This window comes from Ctenopharyngodon idella, chromosome 15, assembly GCF_019924925.1.
Source record: "Ctenopharyngodon idella isolate HZGC_01 chromosome 15, HZGC01, whole genome shotgun sequence".
Lineage (NCBI taxonomy): Eukaryota > Metazoa > Chordata > Actinopteri > Cypriniformes > Xenocyprididae > Ctenopharyngodon > Ctenopharyngodon idella.
The window spans coordinates 35194963-35217854 of record NC_067234.1 but is presented as its reverse complement, the minus strand read 5'-3'; the positions used below and the strand labels follow the sequence as shown (position 1 = coordinate 35217854).

General features: G+C 39.1%; 1 protein-coding gene across 1 annotated transcript in view; it reads left to right on the top strand.

Annotated features, from left to right (window-relative positions):
• Positions 1-143: 143 nt before the first annotated feature.
• The window catches only part of LOC127495843 (cGMP-dependent 3',5'-cyclic phosphodiesterase), a 137396-nt gene continuing 114647 nt past the window's right edge, over positions 144-22892 (top strand). The window contains exon 1 of the mRNA XM_051863215.1: positions 144-375. Coding sequence (XP_051719175.1) covers positions 305-375 — 71 coding nt within the window. The 5' untranslated portion in view covers positions 144-304. The remainder of the gene's footprint in view (positions 376-22892) is intronic.

The window sequence follows — 22892 nt, the reverse complement described above, 5'->3', positions numbered from 1 at the left end:
CGCAGAAAGGAAACGCCTTTCAGATCGATCACACACACACACACACACACACACACACACACACACACACGAGCGCGCGCGCGGATCTATTACAGAACGCGCCCAACCCACTTCAGTCCGAGAGAGAGAGAGAGAGAGACAGTCACAAACACACAGAGACACACAGACACACAGGCGCGCATCTGTCTTTCTCTCTCAGCTCATCATCAGCATCATCTCCTCTCTTCTACCGGCAGCGGGAAATCCTCCTCATCACCGCTGTCATCAGTGACTCCCGGTACCGGCGCCTCCGGCACGATGCGCGATGGGTCAGGCGTGCGGACACTCGCTGCTCTGCCGTAGCCAACAGTACCAGAACCCGGCGGCGTCCGAACTGTGAGTACCGAACTCGATCTAATCAGAGACGCGACGCGACAGTAGATCGGTTGATGATGAGAACGGCGCGTTGCGTTCGCGTCGCGTCTGTTGTGCGTCTTCAGCATCAGATCAGATCCTCGTGAAATCACATCCGGATCACAAGCAGCTTCACACATTTGTTCACTTAGTACTCCGTGCGCAAAGTACCATGGTGCTACTATGGCACTTACAGAATGAACCATATTCAACTACCATGATGGTCAAAGTTACTTCAAACAAGAACGTTTTGCTAATGTTCCCATGAAGTTAGGAAAACGCTCTTTCCAGAAGTTCTGAGAGCGTTCCCTGTTAGCTGGGAAGGCATTATTATCAGTGTCCAAAGTACCACAGTAATACCATGGTACTTTATTGTGAGTATTAACAGAGATTTAAGAGTAATGTCTCATTGGTTGCTCTTTCAGCTCAGGGAACATTTCGTTGCGGTTCAGTGAAGGATCATCTCAGCTCTGGTGATTCTTGTAAAAATCTGATGGTCTTGAGACACAAGTTTATGTTTGAAATATGAGCTGGACATGTTCTTGAGCGGTTCCGCGAGATTCACCCCTAAAATGGACGTGAACTGCAGCTCTGATCCTTTAATGAGAAACGTTTGAGTTCATATTGAGTTCAGTAGCTTGAGCACAGTTCATTTGTTGAGATCTTTTATGTGTGTATGTAGTTCATTGTGTCGGTCAAATGTCCTAATGTAGTGAAACATCATGACAAGTGTCTTGTGAGGACATCTGATGTGTGAAAAGTCTCAAAACAAATGGTCCAGATGGAGTTTATCTGTAAATCTGATGATCTGTGAGGGGTGATTGATTTAGGGTCAGATTAGGAGATATGAAAGATCATTGGCCCAATGGAAGTCTGTGAGACATGCTCTCTGATATAGTCAAACAAACCTGTGTGTGTGTGTGTGTGTGGTTGGTTGTAGCAGGTGTGTGTGTGTGTGTGTTTTATTGAGGCAGGTGTGTTTCTGTTCTAAACTTTATTCTCAGCAGAAGCCCAAACAAAACTCGTATCAGCAGAGAGAATGAATCATCTGTCTCTTTCTCCGAGTCTATTTTAGTCGGTGCTGCTCACGTTTCTGAAACTATACCTCCGTCTCGCTCTCTTTGCTTTTCTCTCCTTCATTTGATAAGGTTTGTATCAGTCAGCGTGTTTGAAGTCAACATTGACTCTCTTTACTTTCCTAACTCATGCTCCTGGTCTTATTGTGAATTATTCATCAGTGAACGCTATTATAAAGAAAAAAACAAACAAGTATAATGACTCTAATGGATAAAATCAACTACATTTAATATCCTTTATTCACTGAGAAATATGACATTACAGAAGTAAGAGTAACAGTGTTCCACACTGACTTGAAATGGAGGTTCCAACTATATTTACTCTCTCTAAAGATAAAAGTTTTATTGACACAGTAAAAAAGCTTTACAACAGCAAAACATTATTATGACATTATTATGACAGCGAGACTGACACAACTGGAGAACATGACTGCATTTTCTTTACAGTAATAGTGATTAGAGGACGACCGATTGATTGGTTTTGTCAGTTAATCAGAACTGATGACTAATTACTGGAACAATATATAATAGAAACCGATAGTTTTTTGGTCGAGTTGCTGGAGTGCATCAGTTTACTTGGAGTATTTTGTTTGTTTTCATTCAATATCCATTTTAAAATCTATCGGTTGGGTAATAATCGGTTATCAGCCAGTGCTGTCTGACCTAGTTAAATCCACTATCGGTCGACCTCTAGTAGTGATAAAAACATGTGACACAAATGAAATCTCTCTTAAATTTGAGCATCTATCTATCTATCTATCTATCTATCTATCATGCTCTCCCTGTTTTGGGTCCTACTATAGATTTAGCTGGAGCGTGATGAAAAATAATACAGGAAAAGTTGTGAAAGTATGGATGAACAAAAGATCTCTCTCTGTTCCTCCCACACATACTCATTTCCACAGCTTTCCACTTGATAAAGAGCCCCTTCTCACACACACACACACACACACACACACACACACACACACACACACACACACACACACAGAGTTTGAAGAGTGTGTGAGAGGGCGTCCCTCTCCAGACAGCTGCGTGATGACAGCCTCTCTTTCATCCACAATACACAGATTTACCAAAGTGTACAATATGAGTGTGTGTTTTGTTTTTTGGATATTTTTTATTATGTTTTTGGACAGTTTCAGATGAAACAGGATAAGTTATGAGTATTCAGAATAAAAACTGACATTTGCTTTCCTTCGGTGTATTGCGAAATGAAAAAAAAAAAATACAGGAATTTTCTCCAGAAGACTTGGAAATTGTTAATCATTCTAGTATTTTGATGGGGCGTAATTCTTACATTAAATAAATGCCTTTTTACTCTGGAGGCTTTGTGAACCTCCCTTTTAGGGCTGAACAATTTGGGAAAAACGTAAAAAATTTTAGTGCATATATTTATTTAACCCCTTAGCATTCCTGTAACATTTGCCTAAAATGCCTAAAAAAGGCATAACCAAAGTAAACTGTTCTTGAACCATGTGGAATATACATGCTTTTGGTCTCTTTTGAAAGGTATGTGAACCGCGGTACAGTGGAACGCTAACAGGTTAAAGAACCCGCAGCCTGCATGATTTGACAGTTGCACTAAACTACAATAAAATGTTATTCTTTCTTAGTATTTTTTCTTTGCAAATATCTAAACATTCTTAAATCATGTTTTATGTTTCTCAAATTTACTTGAGAAGCAAAATGACTTAAGATATTAAGTAGTTTTTACTGAAAAATGAAGTGAGTTTGTGCTTAAAACAAGAAAAAAAATATCTGTCTATGGGGTCAGAAGAATAATCTTGTTTTCCCTTTAAATTAAATGTATTTTTCTGACCCCACTGTAAGATATTTGTTGTTTTAGGCTCAAACTCACTTCATTTTATTGATTTTTTTTTTTTTTTTTTTTTTTCCCAAAAAAAACAAGACTTAAGTCATTTTGCTTCTCAAGTAAATGTATCTTGATTTAAGAATGTCTAGATCTTTTTAATGGAAAACAAGACTAATACTAAGCAAAAAAATGTAATTTTTTTGCAGATATTGCGATATTGATTTTATTTCGATATATCATCCAGTGTGTTCCAGTGTGTGTGTGGAAGATTGAACAGCAGAAACGAGCAGCTTGTGTGTGTGCAGTGCATCAGTGTAAAAGTGACTTTTGCTCGTGATATTATTTTCTGTGATGACGGACATTATGACGTTATGATGCTGAACTGATACTGAACCCAGTTTATTCCTGTAAGCGTGACGGAGCATCTGTGGTGACGGACAGCATCAGAATGCGGGCGGCTCTGCGATGATGTCGTCTGTCCATTTTGATGTTGCCGTGGTGACCAGATGAGGTTATTAGAGCCGAGAAAAAGAGAAAGTGTTCCAGCTCTTCCAGTGTGAGGAGGGTGTTTTGGTGCCGGTCGGGCTCTCAGGTCATTGCACATTGCTCGTGAATTGTACCATTGTAGGAAACAGAACAACAACACGTCTGAGGCAGACACTGACGCTTGTGACCGCCCACATTTACATGTCAACACCTATTCAGTATTCACAAACTTAGCAGGGGCATTGTTACTCTTTTCACATGCAGAAAGATCATCACAGAGTCATTTACATATGGAAGTCTTAAAGGTACAGTAGAATAAGAAGAGTGAGAGTGGGAAAAAATAGTTTTTAAGGGTGTTTTGGTGCAAAAAACCTTGACTATAAATGTTATAAATGGACCTGAAGAAAAAAATGCTGTAAGAGGGCCACAATCATTGATTGAAACTGTGGCGTTTACTGTAATTAGCACTTCTCCAATGGCGTGAATAGATGTTCGTGTTGATGAGCCAATATTGATTCTTAAATCTCAGTATCGATATTTTAGTCTGTGCTGTTTTCTGTTGGTGCTTGAACGAAACTTCTCTAAACATTATTTGTAGCTCCTGCCATCCAATAATCACAATAATCTTTGTGCTTTGATACTTTTGATATGAAACTTTCAAATTACATCAGTTTTATCACTAAATTTAGTCAATAAATGTGTTTTTGTGTCTCTTTAATGTGTGGTGACGGATCATGAAACGATCATCTCTCATGTAATCGATCAATCAGTGTTTCAACCGTGGAAAGACGTCAATAACAATAACTTGTGAACAATAATGTCACATAACATCACATTTACCTCAGAAAAGCTATTTGATGACCGTAAACTCAATAGTTAGCTAGAAAATAACTTTAGAGAGGTGTATTTTGATAAATATATGCACTTACATATTCGTTATGTTTTTACGTCTTAATTAATGTATGTTTGAATAAATCTGTCATGATTGTAGCAACCATTAAAACATTTATATTTCAACAACGAATTGGTGTAGAAGCATAATTATGTCATTAAAAACTGTCTAAATTGCATTTAAATGTTTGTATACAACTCTGTTTTTATTTGAGTGTTGATTATTAAATAAATTTGAATAATTAAGTGATTATTAAAAACTTTATTTTCATTTTTGGTTTTGGCAAAATGAAAAACTTTAATTTCAGTTTCACTAAAAAAAATTAATTTTGGTACATCACTAAAAAGTTTTAATTTAACCATGTTCCTGTGTGTGTTAAGTTCTTTGTTTATTAGTCTACATAATATAAGCACATTTATTTTTAAGAACCAAATTGTTCCTATAAGTTCTGATTGAACAAAATTTGGTGATGCCCTCAAATATTAAAAGGATATTCTTTCTTTTTTTTTTTCTCATAGGGTTGTGTTATATAGTTTTATGTTAATCAGTAGTCAATCCAGCTTTTTATAAAAAACAGTAAAGTCTATTATATGTGCTCATTAGCTATGGCAAGCAAGCGTGTGTTTATTAGCTTTAGTTTTGGGTCATTATTATCTCCAGACATGAGGTCAGTCTGACAAAACTTGTATTCGAGGACATTTGGGGACGTACTCAAAGGTTGCCTTGGTAACAGTGTCAGGTGCACACACACACACACTCACACACACACACCTGGTGTAAATGCCCTAAGGCAGAGCTGTGGTGCATCTTGTTGAAGCATGTTTGCATTAATGATCTTCTCTTAATTGGCTAATTTCAGTCATTAATCATCAGGCAGAATTTATACATGCATTCGACATCAACATGAGATTATTACAGAATGCAGATGATATATTGATCCCTGAGGCTGAATTAAGCTGTTACAGCTCACCATGTGATTCGATGTTGTTTTATTGGCTCTTGTCTGTAGTCTCTGTACATTTTTGTTTATTTAATTATTTATTTCCTGCTTCAAATGATCACAGATGGATTATACAGTATGTGTGTTTACTGTTTTGGTCAGATATTTCTTTCTTTGTTTTGGACCAGTAGCTCCTGTGATGCTTATTTTCATTTAAGGCAGGACACTACAGGCAAAACTTTGTTTTTTCATGTACAGGTCAGTTTTGAGATTTTGGGGTATTTGGCTGTTGATAATGTGGTGTTTCATACTAGTGGAAAGAAAAAATCCAAAATAGACTTTTAAGTGTTCTCTATTTGCATCTGTAGATTTCAATTTCAGTACATATCTTTAATGGCCGTTTTCTCAAAATGAGTTTTTTCCTCCACTTCAGCAGCACTTACATACACCAAAACTTACAGTTTTATTCATATGTATATTCTGAAGGTTTTTACTGTGGGGTTTGTACATAGCATCATTTGCCTGAATTTTATAACATTTTATTCCTAAAACATGCTGAAAATGTTTCTTTTCCCCCTGTGTTGACAGTTTTTTCTGATTTATGGAGCAATAAAAAGAGAAATCTAAAATCCCCTCTATAAAAACCTTTTACTCTAATATGTCAACAAAATCAAACAAGAATTATGAACCTGACTTTATCCAATAATGTTCTGCAAATATATGCAAATTCATGCATATTTAATTAGATATTAAGTCTAAATCTCATTTTCATATTTCAACATTTCAGAAACTTATAATACAAAAAAAGTTTTCAATTCTTAATGTAACCAATCAACTGTATGGTGACATCTATTAGTTAATTTTTGACCCTGTTCACCTGTAGTGTCATGCCTTAAGGTGAAGTACGAGAGTAAAAAGCAGAGAAAACACATTCCTCCCAGAAACACCAATTTATTTAACTCAACAGAAGAGTGACCTTTATATAGCGCTGAGGTCAATGTGAAATGGATAAGATACTATAAATCATGTCCCAAATGTCATTTAAAGGCCCATCAGATGGAGAAGAGGATTTTTCTTGTGTTAAAGGCTGCAGTCAGTGTACGTGAGCTTATTAGTGTGGGAGAAAAGACTCCCATCATGCTGAAACGCACGGGATCATTGAGACAAGTGCTACATGTCAGACCGAATATGAGAATAGAGTTGGACACACAGGTGATATTGGATGTTTCAGATCCATTCATGTGCTGTTAGAAACGTTTGCTTGATAAAATGTGCTGTTTCTTTACCAGATGAGTCTCTGTATCACAGATCTCTCTGTATACTTGATTATAATTGGTCATTATGTGGCCATTGAATGACTCTGAACTGTATAATCATGCATTGGTTATCCTGTAGCTGTTATAATTTCATGTTTCTATCAATATTCCATGGGCATTTCTTCATTAATATAAGTAGTTATATATGTAATAAATAGAGTTTGTTTTGTGATAATGACCACCTGACCATACGTTACCCTGTGTTTGTGATATGACGTCACCCACTTATACTATAATGACATCATCACTTATTTAGTCATTAGCCAATCAATGACTAGTGAGGATGAGACACACACATACACACACACACTGAGTGTTGCTGCATTAGTTGGTCCAGAAAGAGGGTTTTTATGATTGACTCTCAGCGGTTGCCGAGCAACTAATGGGTCTTTCATACAGGTGACTGACTTCATATTCAAGCCCCGAAACACCCGGACCAGCAAGTGTGTGTGAGAGAGAGAGTGTGTGTGTGTGTGTGTGTGTGTGTGTGTGTGAGAGAGAGAGTGTGTGTGTTCATATGTCTGTTTCCACAATCCCTAGATCTGTCAACATGCAGTACGTAGAATCTTTGTTAGAAATCAAACATTATTTCTGTATTAATATTATTCATTTTCTTATTGAAATTGAAAATCTACCCATTTTTCGTTATTAAAAAGTGTCTGCAAAGTATATGACATAAAATCTGTTTATATATATATAATATATAATATATTATATTATATATATATAATATAATAATTTATATATATATGTATATGTATGTATATGTAAAATTCTTTAAATAGAAGACGTGACAGACAGACGTTTAAAGATTAAACAATATTCTCTTTGTGTGTGTGTGTGACTGTCATGTGGTGTTTTGATTCAATGCCTGTTTTGTATTAGATGACTAACACACACACACACACACACACACATAGCCGTAATTTAGTTTTATTGTCCTTTCAAGCTCAGTCTGTTAGTGAGTTTTAGTGTAAAAATCATCAGTGAACCACACACACACACACACACACACACACACCTTTGTTTTACAGCCTGCGGGAGTGTCGTCATTCTGCCAAAACAAATCCACCTTTTGCATGCAGAATGTGTGTGTTTGTGTGTGTCAGAATGTGTTTCCCCTCAGGCTGTGTGTCGCTTCACTGCCGTCTGTCTAACAGTTTCACACACAGCTCGTGTTGAATGTGTGCAGCCGCAGCTTTATTAAAAATGCAGTCCAATAGATTCCTCCTTTATATTTAATATAGAACTGTTGCTACAGCAAAACACTGAGAGTTTATAGTAAAACAAATGATGTTTAGTGTTACAATTGTGTAATTCATGTTATCTCTTCTACTCGTCAGTAGTTTATAATGCAGAGGATGTCTAACCGTTTGCAAAGTTTGATCTCCTCTCACACTTCTCACACAGCATTCTGTGTAGAATTCAAATAGATTGGATGTTTTGTGGTGTGACTTGCACATATAATCAGTACTCTGATGCAAATCCTGACTTCATTCAGCATGGTTAAACTGTCTGAATCGTTCATTATCCACTATAGGCAAGGCAAGGCAAAAAACAAAAACAAAAAATAAATAAAAAAATAAATTAAAAGATGACACCAAGATTCCTGACTTCATTTAGTTTTTAGACCCCTCGAGTCAAGGTATGCCTTCAGCTTTAGTGCTTCATCTTCATTGCCAAATACACTGACCTCCGTTTTGTCTTTATTTAACCGAAGAACGTTTGTCACATCCAGCTGTTGATGTCATTTAAGCCCTGGCACAGGCAGGGAATGAAGTCGTTCGGTGATAGAGATAGATAGATCTGGGTGTCATCTGCAAAGCTGTGATAAGCAATATAGAGCCTAGTGAGAGCATATACAAACTGAACAGGTGCAAGGATTGAACCTTGTGGAGCTCCATTTGTCATAGCAGTCCAGTCAGATTCATAACTGCCTAGCCCTTCTGCTAAATATGACCGGAACCATCTAAGCACTATAAACTATATACTGTAGAGCACTATGTGCCATTCACCATATAGTAAAAGTGTGAACAAGTGATCAATTTTATTTGCAAGAGCAAGTTTTGGATATTTAGCATTTATAAATAAAGAATTTGCTGTTCAGAATTCTAATGTTTATATAAAACGGTCAATACTTTTGTCTTCATGCTCATAATAACAAATCATTTATTTCATATTCAGTGTATTTTGTGCAGAAAAAAGTATTTGAACAGTTTGACAAACAAATGACATAATAAATTTGATTACATATATAATAAAACAATTATATTACAAAAGGAGCGTTCTTGATTGGACAGAAAATATGATGAGACTGTAAATTTGGAATGCATATATCTTTTAAATGTGACTTTTGTCATTATTCACGTCTTATAGATAACCTTAACATATTCATACTAACAGCCAAAAAACTTTTACATTTGTCCTGCAGTTATTATATTTCATATACATTTCACAAAGTGTGTTTTCATAAAGACAGAGATAAAATACATCCTTATACTCCCTAATAGCTTTAAGGGTTGTGCATTTCTGAAGAACATCTGAGTGTGTGTGTGTGTGTGTGTGTGTGTGTGTGTGTGTGTGTGTGTGTGTGTGTGTGTGTGTGTGTGTGTGAGAGAGCGCATGTATGCGCATTTGCATTCAGTGTAGCAGTTCAGAGTTCCTGTAGAACAAAATTCACATATGCAAATACTCAGAAGCAATTTTTCTCCTTGTCAAACCCTTTCTCTCAGTGATAGCACCTCTCTCTCTCTCTCTCTCTCTCTCTCTCTCTCTCTGTCTGTCTGTCTTGCTTTGGCTCATTAACTGTCTGACTTCACAGCAGTAAATTGACCCTGAAAGAGTCGATGGGAACTGAATCATCTTCCTCTTTTCTTCCTGATCCTCCAGAGATCCATGAGAAACTGTCTGTGGGTTTGATTACAGGAATATTCAGGTCATCTGTGATGTGATTTCTGTGTGTAAACGTTTCTTTCTGGTGTCAAGTCTTTGGGGTCGGTAAGAAATCTGGTTGTCTGTGCTGAGCTGATCAAACTCTCTGAGCTCAGGTGTGTGTTTCTGGAAGGTCATGAACAGGACAGGTCAGGTCAAAGGTCATCTGTGCCTTGACCTTTAGTGTGTGATGTGAGTGTTAAACTCGTGTGGGTCAGACAGTGTCTTCCTCCTTTATCTGAAGGAAACAACCCATAGAAAATGTACCATGGTAATCAGAGTTTCTTCATTAGTTACTGTTACTGCAGAATAAATGAATATGATAATTTCTCCATTAAACAGAGTCCAGTTCTTTCACAATCATTTTAATTCAGTTCTTTTTTTGACGGCACATTTTTGTAAAGGAGAAACACATATTATCTTCTCAGTAAGTCTTTAATAAACTTTAGAATAACTTCAATTTATACAGGTGTAGAGAATACACACACACTCACACACACACACACGCACATGCACACACACATTTCTAGTGTTAATAATTTATGAGATGCTTCAGTCTATCTGTCTCTCTCTCTCTGTTTAATAATGAATAAATGCAAAAGAGACGTGAGCTCTTATGGACTTCTTGTCTTGTGTGTCACACATGTAGGCTGTTCTGAGTTGTGGTTTGTTGTTAAGCACATTTCTATGTGGTTGCTAAGGTGTTCTGTGTTTTGTTTGTTGTTAAGCGTGTTGCCGTGTGGTTGCTAAGGTGTTCTGAGTGTTGTTTTTTTTAAGCACATTGCCATGTGGTTGCTAAGGTGTTCAGAGTGTTGTTTGTTGTTAAGCACGTTGCTGTGTGGTTGCTATGGTGTTCTGAGTGTTGTTTGTTTTGAAGCAAATTGCCGTGTGGTTGCTAGGGTGTTCAGTGTTTTGTTTGTCGTTAAACACGTTGCCGTGTGGTTGCTAAGGTGTTTTAAATGTGGTTTGTTGTTAAGCACATTGCCGTGTGGTTGCTAAGGTGTTCAGTGTGTTGTTTGTTGTTAAGCACGTTGCCGTGTGGTTGCTAAGGTGTTCAGTGTGTTGTTTGTTGTTAAGCACATTGCCATGTGGTTGCTAAGGTGTTCAGTGTGTTGTTTGTTGTTAAGCACGTTGTTGTGTGGTTGCTAAGGTGTTCAGTGTGTTGTTTGTTGTTAAGCACATTGCCGTGTGGTTGCTAAGGTGTTCAGTGTGTTGTTTGTTGTTAAGCACGTTGTTGTGTGGTTGCTAAGGTGTTCAATGTGTTGTTTGTTGTTAAGCACGTTGCCATATGGTTGCTAAGGTATTCTGACTGTTGTTTGTTGTTAAGCACGTTGCTGTGTGGTTGCTAAGGTGTTCAGTGTGTTGTTTGTTGTTAAGCACGTTGCTGTGTGGTTGCTAAGGTGTTCAATGTGTTGTTTGTTGTTAAGCACGTTGCCATATGGTTGCTAAGGTATTCTGACTGTTGTTTGTTGTTAAGCACGTTGCTGTGTGGTTGCTAAGGTGTTCAGTGTGTTGTTTGTTGTTAAGCACGTTGCTGTGTGGTTGCTAAGGTGTTCAGTGTGTTGTTTGTTGTTAAGCACGTTGCCGTGTGGTTGCTAAGGTGTTCAGTGTGTTGTTTGTTGTTAAGCACGTTGTTGTGTGGTTGCTAAGGTGTTCAGTGTGTTGTTTGTTGTTAAGCACGTTGCCGTGTGGTTGCTAAGGTGTTCAGTGTGTTGTTTGTTGTTAAGCACGTTGTTGTGTGGTTGCTAAGGTGTTCAGTGTGTTGTTTGTTGTTAAGCACATTGCCGTGTGGTTGCTAAGGTATTCTGACTGTTGTTTGTTGTTAAGCACGTTGCTGTGTGGTTGCTAAGGTGTTCAGTGTGTTGTTTGTTGTTAAGCACGTTGCTGTGTGGTTGCTAAGGTGTTCAATGTGTTGTTTGTTGTTAAGCACGTTGTCATATGGTTGCTAAGGTATTCTGACTGTTGTTTGTTGTTAAGCACGTTGCTGTGTGGTTGCTAAGGTGTTCAGTGTGTTGTTTGTTGTTAAGCACGTTGCTGTGTGGTTGCTAAGGTGTTCAGTGTGTTGTTTGTTGTTAAGCACGTTGTTGTGTGGTTGCTAAGGTGTTCAATGTGTTGTTTGTTGTTAAGCACGTTGCCATATGGTTGCTAAGGTATTCTGACTGTTGTTTGTTGTTAAGCACGTTGCTGTGTGGTTGCTAAGGTGTTCAGTGTGTTGTTTGTTCTTAGTCAGGTTGCTGTGGGGTTGCTAGGGTGTTCAGTGTTTTGTTTGTTGTTAAGCACGTTGCCGTGTGGTTGCTAAGGTGTTTTAAATGTGGTTTGTTGTTAAGCACGTTGCCGTATGGTTGCTAAGGTATTCTGAGTGTTGTTTGTTCTTAGTCACGTTGCTGTATGGTTGCTAAGGTGTTCAGTGTGTTGTTTGTTGTTAAGCACATTGCCGTGTGGTTGCTAAGGTGTTCAGTGTGTGGTTTGTTGTTAAGCACGTTGTTGTGTGGTTGCTGAGGTGTTCAATGTGTTGTTTGTTGTTAAGCACGTTGCCATATGGTTGCTAAGGTATTCTGACTGTTGTTTGTTGTTAAGCACGTTGCTGTGTGGTTGCTAAGGTGTTCAGTGTGTTGTTTGTTGTTAAGCACGTTGTTGTGTGGTTGCTAAGGTGTTCAATGTGTTGTTTGTTGTTAAGCACGTTGCCGTATGGTTGCTAAGGTGTTCTGAGTGTTGTTTGTTAAGCACATTGCTGAGTGTGGTTTGTTTTTAAGCACGTTGCAGTGGGGTTGCTAGGGTGTTCTGAGTGTTGTATTGTTGTTAAGAACGTTGCCATGGTGTTTCTAGGGTGCTCAGGACACATTATTGTTACTGGGATTCTGTTTTGTGCTGCTGGTGGAGCAGAAATGGCAGATGTCAGCCTTAAAATGAGGTTTTCTGGATGTTTGTTGTTATTCTCTAGAGTTCGTCTGTTTGTTTCCTGTCACTCCTGACTGACTCTCGTCATCATCGTCTTCATCATCTTCTCTGTGAAAGCATCGTTTGGTACAGTACACGAAAACTCGACATGTGTTCAGATGAATAAATAACTGCTGAACTCATAAATACACGGAGCCGTGCGCATCCGCAGGGAGTTTACTGGAGATTAAGAGTCAAAGTGTAGCTAGTAAAGTGCACTTAATAGGGATTAAAGAACAGCACTGCTCATGATTGTGTTTTAATGTGCGTGTAAAACTGACATCAGCAGTAAACCTGCTCCTCTGTGAACACACACACACCATGTGCTCGGATAGTTTTATGAAGCCACACTGACAGAGATGTGAGCAGAAAAACAATGAAAAGACCTCAGGAGAAGGAGAGAAGGGATGGAGACTTAGGATTTTTCAGGGAATTGAGTAGCGGCTGATGTTCTGGGAATGTTTAATTGAGTGACCTTCACTCCAGTGTCCCATAGCGATTTAAAACACACACACACACACACACACACACACACACACACACACACACACAGGCAGTGCTCAGAATGCAGTACATACTGCACATCATATACTGCACACTGTTTATTTTTGGATACCATTTGCAGCAGTATATCATAAAGCAAGTCTCTTCTGCTCACCAATGCTGCATTTATTTGATCAAGAATACAGTTAACATTGTGAGATATTATTATAATGTAAAATATCTGTTTTCTATGTGAATATATAGTAAAGTGTAATTTATTCCTGTGGTCAAAGCTGAATTTTCAGCATCATTACTCCAGTCTTCAGTGTCACATGATCCTTCAGAAATCATTCTAATATGATGATTTGATGCTCAAGAAACATTTATGATTATTATCAATGTTGAAAACAGTTGTGCTGCTTCTGAGTTTCGTGGAAACTGATACATTTTATTTTACAGGATTCTTTGATGAATAGAAAGTTCAGCAGCATTTACTTGAAATAGAAACATTTTGTAACATTATTGTCTTTACTGTCACTTTTGATCAGTTTAATGCATCCTTGCTAATTAAAAATATTAATTTATCGACCCCAAACTTTTGAATTGTATTGTACTATAAAAAAGCAAATGTTCATCTTAATTTCCTCAGTCAGAGCTGATGAAACTGATGCAGATGATGAGATTTCATATCTGTTTATGATATCTATTTATCTTGTTTACTCAGTTTGAGATCGTATCGGATGACAGATGCTGATTTGGATCTTCAGGAGTTTGATTGTTTGGTTTGGTGTTTGTCGGATGTGTTTTATAGAAATGATGGAGTTTGACAGTGTTGATGAATCTGTTGTTTGTGGAAGTGCAGCGCAGAAAGTTGCTCTATAATAAACACATGAATTATTCAGACAAAACAAAACCGCACATGTGTGGAGGCATATGAGCGTGAGTGTGTGTGTGTGTGAGTGTGTGTGTGTGTGTGTGTGTGTGTGTGTGAGTGTGAGTGTGTGTGTGTGTGTGGTGGCAGAGTTTCTTTAGGAATGTATAATTCATAACCTAGAGCAGCAGAAACAGAAGAAAGCATATGGAGTTCATGCAGTCTTTAGCAGCCCTGAAACACACACACTCCTTCACCTCTATACTCATTCATCCTGCACTTCTTTCTCTCTCACTCTCTCTTGTTATTCATGGATGGACCTGCAGGGGGATGAAGATGAGGATGAGGATGCAGGAGGAAGATCTCTCTGTCTTCTTAGCAGTTTTGGGACACATTTGAATGTGTTTGTGATGGTTAGTAGGTCGCTTACTAGGTTTAGATGATCTCTTTATCTCAGCATTACTTCAGGAACCAGATTTTATGTTTTTAAAGTGGCAGTACTGCACAAAACTCATGCATAATGCAAAAGTAAATGCGCTTAATGTGTAATAATAACTAAATGAAATAATAACATTTATTATTGTTATTTTGTCCTACGTTATATTACAGAACCAACTTAATTAAAAGAATGATGATACAAAGGAATAGATGAAATGAGTTTCATAGTTTCTTGGTTTGATGTTTTCATGCCAATAATTCACAGAACAAAACTCAAATATGCTAGTGAAACCGTATTTAATGTAGTTTAGTGTTTTTGAAAAACCCATCTGTGTTCATCTAATGTGACTAGATAGTGATAGCTGAATTTTTGCTTATTTGTAGTTTTTGATATACTGTGGAGTTTGATTAAACACACGTGAATTTGATTATAGGTCAATGATGTGACGGGTCATTTTCAATAAAAAACAAAGATATGACATCCAAAGTATGTACAACTAGATTTCTTTTATTGAATTCAAAAGGTTTAAATTATTTTTTTCTACATATAAAGGAATTTTTAAAAATGTTGAAATGTCAAAAGGTCATTTGGTTTAACCATCCAAAGGCCAATACAGTCATTTCATTTGTGATTAAAATATCTTAAAATGTAATAAATGTATATATTTTTTATTCTGGCATGATTTTATAACATCATATATCAGCATAGTGCAAAATGGTGTTAAAATTATGTGTAGAAGTCGTTGCTTTGTTATGAGAAAGAATGTCTGGAAAAATGAATTTCATTGATGTCATTCGGAGTAACCGATATAAAGAGACCATTTTGGATCAAGTCATGTGGTCAATATCATGTGACAGGATGTGACATCATTCAGACACCTGCAAAGGACCACATGCTCATGAAGCAAAGTAACGAACTCTCTTTTAACTAATTATAAAATTAATGTTTTCACTTGATCATACGCATGTCCCGAAACATCAGGTCATTCGGTACAACCGCTATAAAACATGGAAAATGTTGTAATATTTTAAAAACTTGTACTAAATATAAAATGTTTGATTGTCCTTTTGTTAGCTAGCTAGATATCAGCCTGTTAGCATTGTGTAAAAATATCGTCATTCGGTAAAACCGAAATTTTGGTTAAACTGAATGACTTTTTTGGTGACAAATTTTGTCCATCTTGTAAAAAAAATGACAAAAGCAGTGTTAATTGATTGTAAAAAACAGATAATGTCGCTGTTAATATTTAATAAAACTTCAGAATTAATTATCTCCATTATGTTTTTTACTTTTAAAAACCTTATTCATCACTGACTCTTATATGTTTTGTTGTGTTTTATTATTTGAATGCAGTACAAGTTTGCATTATTTCTTTGTTTCTTGCTTTAATTAAATTTTTGTCCATTTTATAGTTTTTTTCTTCTTTCTTTCTTGCTTTTCTTTCTGTCCAGCTTTGTCTTTTGTTTTCTTTTCTAACTCTTTCTCTGAGTAATTGTTTCTTTCTGGATTATAACTGCTCTTTCTGGGTAAGTGCTTTATGCAGTCTGCTCTTTCACACAGACTCACACACACACACACACACACACACACACACACACACACACACTCTCTCTCTCTCTCTCTCAGTGAGTTCAGATGCCTCTGGATGTCGACGTATGAATAATCATTTGGCTTTGAGGCTCATCCGCTGGTATTTGCTTGTGTTGCTCATTTCTGACAGTTGTGCTGATATGATAATTAGTCATGAATAATTATGAGCACTCATGATGAATAATGAAGAGTTTACAGAGGTTTGTTGTTTTTCTCATCACTCAAACACGTTTTGTCCAACGTTATATATTACAGACATTAATAATGTGGCCATAAAAACAGAACAAACTTAATTAAAAGAACGATCATGCAAAGGAATAGATGAAATGAGTATCTGTTGATCTGTTTGTTTGGATAATTGTGTAACACACACACACACACAGTCCTCCTTAGGTGTTGTGTACAGAAAGGTCACCTTCCTTTATCTGACATTTACCCTTCTCTCTCTCTCTCTCTCTCTCTCTCTCTCTCTCTCTCTCTCTCTCTCTCTCACACACTCACACACACACACACTGTTATATAAACATGAACACACTGATTTAAATGAAGAAAAGCTAATTCAATGCAGGAAAGTATGTTATGACTGTAGGACTCTCTCTCTCTCTCTCTCTCTCTCTGTGTGTGTGTGTGTGTGTGTGTGTGTGAAACAAACAGGTGTTTAATTACCTGTCAAACTAGGTGTGTGTAGTTGTACTGATAACCTGCAGGGCTTCAGTGCGCACACACACACACACACACACACACACACACACACACACACACACACACACATCACTGATACCAATTTCCAATTTCCCATTTCTGCCCTTGTATAATTGGCATTTCATGGACCGATCCACCTGTCTGTCCTTGCTGTCAGAGCGTGTGTGTGTGTGCGTGTGTGTGTGTGTGTGCGTGTGCGTGTGTGTGTGTGTGTGCGTGTGCGTGTATGCGTGCGTGTGTGTTTTCACTAGCTGCAGTTTTGGGACTTAATTGACGTGAGCTGAATGTGACAAAGCTCCTCAGGGACGTTTGCTGACATCTTCACAGGTACAAATGATTCATGAAGAAAATGTTTTATTTTTTCTGGTGTGATTTTGGTGCTCCTGTTGTCGTTATAATGTTATATAAAACAATACTTTTTGATATACTATTTTATTTTTATTTCATTTAGTTTATGGCTAGATGAAAACTATTTTCTATGATTTGGTTTCAGAGCATCACTAATATAAGTATATGACGTGTCCTTTGTTGGACAGTAGAAGTAAATGTGACACACACACACACACACACACACACACGCACACACACACACACACGTTTTTCTCTCCTTGTGGGAATGCCATTTCTAGAAATTACACAGAAGAAAAACCCAGTGTGTGTGTCATTACAGCTTTTGTCTGTGTCTAATTTTCATTTGCGTCCTCTTTGTTTTTCTTTGTGTTCTAGTGGCAGCGCTGACGTCCAGTGATAGTGTGTGTGTGTGTGTGTGTGTCTGTGCCAGTTTAAACAGCAGTAATTGGTGTCTAATTAGATTCAGATTAATTGCTGGTCTGACTGACTGGGTTGCACCATCACAGTAATGAGAGACAGACTGATTCATATGAATCTCTCGGTAGGTTAAAGCTGATGTGTGTGACGTTTAACCCTTAAATGCATGAACCGGCGGTGCGTCCGTCCGATCCTATCCCTCCTCGGCTGCTGTTAAATCTGTTTGATCTTTTAGGTACTACTATTCAGTCTCTTTTTAATAGCAGTTTAGTCAATGGATTTGTTCCTGTTTGTTTTAAACATGCAGTAGTGGAGCTAACTATTAAAAAAACTAATTTAGATCATACAGTTTTAAGCATTTTTCGGCCTATATGAAAATTACCTTTTTTATCAAAAGTTTTAAAGAAGGTTGTTTTATCACAACTTATATTTCCATATTTAGATGCAAATGCTGTTCCAGTCATGTTTTAGTTCCCTTCATAGTACAGAATCCACCCTATTTTATTGGCAGTTGATTCTGGTAAAGGTGGTAATACTTATTCTACTTCATCTTACCGCTGCTTTTGATACTATTGATCATGGCATTTTATTACAGTAATTGGAAGATGATGTGGGTTTTAAGTGTACCACCTTAGATTGGTTTAAATCATATTTAAAAGATACATCTTTTTCAGTTCACAAATTTATGCCCTGCATCAGCTAAATTAAACATTGGTGTGCCTCAGGGTTCTGTCCTTGGACCTATTTTATTTTCTTTGTTCATGTGCTCATTAGGCTCAATTTTTTCATAAACATATTATTTTGTATCATCTATACACATGATACTAATCTATATATTCCCATTGATCCAAGAGGTTCTCAATTTATAAGTAGGCTGGTCTCTATCTCAATAAGTGTTTCAGATAATATTAAGTATTATGGGCGTTATAATGGATTCGGCTTTGGCTCTAGATAGGCAGGTCATTAATGTTGTTAAAGGATTAGTTCACTTCAGAATTAAAATTTCCTGATAATTTACTCACCCCTACATCATCCAAGATGTTTGTCTTTCTTTCTTCAGTCGAAAAGAGGTCAAAAAAAGGTTTTTGAGGAAAACATTCCAGGATTTTTCTCCATATAGTGGACTTCATTGGGGTTCAACAGGTTGAAGGTCCAAATGTCAGTTTCAGTGCCGCTTCAAAGAGCTCTACATGATCCCAGATGAGGAATAAGAGTCTTATCTAGAGAAACCATCGGCCATTTTCTAAAAAAAAAAAAAAAATTCTATACTTTTTAACCACAAATGCTCATCTTGCACTGCTCTGTGATGCTCCACGCATTACGTAATCACGTTGGAATCACGGGTTCCACCAGCTCAGAATTATTTCTAAACTGAAACCGATTCTCTTCTTTAAAGACCTGGAAATTGTCAAATTATGCATTTGTTTCATCACACATTGATTACTGTAATTCTTTATATATAGGTATTTCTCAGGGTCAGTTATCTCGTCTTCAGTTAATGCTTAAGGTTTTGTTGTTGGTTTTTAAAGCATTGCATGGTATTGCACCGAAATATATTGCTGACCTTTTGATACCTCAAAACACAAGGCATATGAGATCTAACCAAATGATTCTTCATGTTCCCAAAACTAGATTAAAATCAAAGACCTTTTCTGTGATCGCTTCTCTTCCAATGCACATTAAATCTTCCCTGTCTGTGAATGCTTTCAAGTGTAGTTTGAAGATGTATCTTTTTAGTATGGCTTTTAGTTCTGATTAGAGTGAACAGGATATAATTGTGTTAGTGTGGATGTATGTAAGTGCTTATACTGTGTTTGTTATGCTGGAAAACACTTTGGTCAAGAGCAGTTATGCTATAGAAATAAAATTTGTATTGTATTGTATTGTATCTAAAGAGTGTTTTATGTTCTATTCAGATATAATCTAAGTGCATATATGTTCTTTTCCTGTGTTATGTGTTTGGCTTGTGTGGGGCTTTAAGAGGTGGGGTGTTCTTCTGAAGGAAGAGCCTACGTGGTGATGTGTGGGTGGGGTTCCAGGTTCCAGAAGTGTGTTCGCTGTCTGTGAGGCAGGAGCATCGGCCAAACAGGTGCTCACCTTAATAAAGAAGACTAACCTGTTTAAGTGAGTCTATCATTTCGTTCGTTCGTTACACTGGTGTCAGAAGTGAACTGATTTAATCCAGTTAGTCTACTGAACTGCTGTCGTTATCGTCCCTGTAACAAGATGCGGAAGCAGACTCAAGCAAAGATTAAGTCCGAGCCAGAAGCAAGTCAGATGTTTCGTGAGGCTCTGGGCGCTTCAGCGTAGGCTGCTGATCAATTTGCAACAGAGGAAGACTTTCTTGAATCGCACAAGGCTTGTGTGAAGGAGGCTACTAGGAGGATGGCTGCAGACGCTGGGCTTTCGTTGCTGGAGTCGAGTGCCGCCGAGTACCGCCGAACAACAAACAGACATGGCGGCGCGTTGTCTTTGGATGTAAACAGACATGGCGGAGGCCTCGGAGCTGTGCTGCTTTCAGACGTGAATGAACATGGCGGCGCTCGCGCTGACGCACCTACGGTGGCAGTTAAAACCCCCAGATTGTCAGGTAAAGCTGACCGGGAAGATTTTCACTGCGGGGGCAGTTTTGGGATTTGTTGGTAAATTTCCAACATTGTTTCGCATTTGGGGAAGGGGATGTGGGGCAAACACACTTGGAACAACGCAAAATTGAGACTGGGGATGCCATGCCCATTAGGCTGCGGCCCCGGAGGCTCCCTTTTGCCCGTCAGGACGCTGCTGGTAAGGCCTTGTTGGACATGCAGCGAGCAGGGATTATTGAGCTGTCCGAGAGCACGTGGGCTGCACCGGTGGTCATGGTGCCTAAGAAGGAGGGGCAGTGGACATTTTGTGTTGACTGTAGGCGCCTTAATGAGGTCACCAGGAAGGACTCATACCCCATCCCTTGGGTGGATGAGTCGCTGGACCTTGTAGCTGGGTCAACATGGTTCACTTCACTGGACCTGCACATTGGCTATTGGCAGGTACCACTTGCTCCCGATGCCAGACCAAAAACTGCTATTTGTTCAGGGTGCTCTGCTTCGGCCTCTGCAATGCATCAGCCACTTTTGCCAGGTTAATGGACAGGGTGTTATCGGGTATTCAACGGTCAGAGTGTCTGGTGTACCTGGATGACATCCTCATCCATGGTAGCTCATTTCAGGCCTCGCTGGAGGTTCTCAGGCGGGTGCTGGTTCACATAAGCGAGTCTGGCTTGAAGCTGCACCCAGAGAAATGTCTTTTTTTTTTAGAAGGGAGGTGATATTTTTGGGGCACAAGCTGGGGGCCAGGGGATTGGCACAATGGAAGAGAAGGTGCAGGTGGTGAGCCACTCCTACAACCTCGCAGCAGCTCATATTACAGGAGGTTTGTGCGTGGTTTATCCAGCATCGCAGACCCACTTTTCTGCCTGCTGAAGAAGGACAAGTCCTTCACTTGGACTGAGGAGTGTCAAAACTCGTTAGCTGCCCTGAAAAAGGCTTGTTGCTGTGCTTTTTGCCTTTCTCGTCGGCCATGCTTAGCCGACCAGTGTCGGTACTGTGACAAAAGGGAGGCCAGGAACAGAGAGCTGGAGAACCCGGATGCCAGTGGTGCTTCTGTGGTTTGTAAGCATGGCGATATACCCTCACTCTGGGAGGGGGTTATTAGGGTTGCCCACGGGACAGTGGGGTCTGGACACTTTGGGGTTTCAAAACACTAAAACGTGTCAGACAGAGTTTTCACCCGAGGATTTTTGTCTGTGGTGTGATGGTTGCACTGCCCGCAAGGGCCCGTCCCTCGCTCCACTGCAACAGTTCCCTGTAGGGGGCCCAATGGAGAGAGTGGGGGTGGATATAATGGGTCCTTTCCCAAGTTCAGAGAGGGGTAACAGGTTTGTGCTGATGGCTATGGATTATTTCACTAAATGGCCAGAAGCTTACGCACTGCCTGACCAAGAAGCCGAGGCAGTGGCGAACGCATTTGTAGATGGCATGTTCAGCCGGTTCGGGGTCGCGGAATCCATACACAGTGACCAAGGCCAGAATTTTGAGTCACATGTCTTCTCGGTGATGTGTGAAAAATTAGGGATCCATAAAACAAGAACCACCCCTTTACATCCCCAAAGTGATGGCCTCGTTGAGAGGTTTAACAGGACGCTGGCGGAACAGCTGGTCATTGTGTCTGCCAAGCATCAGCGAGACTGGGATACGCACTTGCCATTTATCCTAATGGCGTGCCGATCCGCCGTGCAAGACTCAACCTCTTGCACACCCGCCCTTTTGATGTTGGGACGGGAGATCAGAACACCAGGGGAAATGGCTTTTGGGAGGCCACCTGAAGCTCCTGATGTGCCACCGGGCCCTGAGTATGCTAGAAAACTTCAGGACTCGTTGGAAGCTGCTCATAATTTTGCAAGGAAGCAGTTATTAAAGCAAAAGAGAAATTACGACCTAAAGGCAAAAGGCCCTTCTTTCTTCTTTCTCTGAGGGCTGTACACCCACACCAGCTCTCCTGCTGTGAAATGCGGCATTTCACAGCAGGAGAGCTGGTGTGGGTGTACAGCCCTCAGAGAAAGAAGGGCAAGTGCCCTAAACTTGACTCCCAGTGGGTTGGGCCATGCAGTGTTCTGGAGAGAATCTGAGAAGTTTTTCACTGAGTTCAGTTGCCTCCGAAGGGTAGGAAGGTGGCCATACACCGAGACAGATTGGCACCTTATAGAGGAAGTGCCACCGCAGCTCCAGCTCCGGCCTCCTCTACAGTTGGGTCAGGATCCCAGTCAAGCTCTTCCAGTCCTCTGGCAGACCCACGTGTAGCCACACCAATTCTTGAGCTGCAAACCTGGCAATCGAATAGCCCTACTTCAGTTACCCAAGAAGGCCAGCAGCTCTTTTCCTGTGCTATGTGTTCAGCTTGTGTGGGGCTTTAAGAGGTGGGGTGTTCTTCTGAAGGAAGAGCCTGTGTGGTGATGTGTGGGCAGGGTTTGGGGAAAAGGTTCCAGAAGTGTGTTCGCTGTCTGTGAGGCAGGAGCATGGGCCAAACAGGTGCTCACCTCAATAAAGAAGACTAACCTGTTTAAGTGAGTCTATCATTTCCTCCGTTCGTTACAGTATTGTAAATATGAGTACGATTGTACAGCAAAGTTGTTGGGTTGCGTTGAATTTAATGATTGCTGCTTTTAATTAAGAGGAAATTCCTTTATGTTCAAACTAAATAATTTTATACTGTATTTT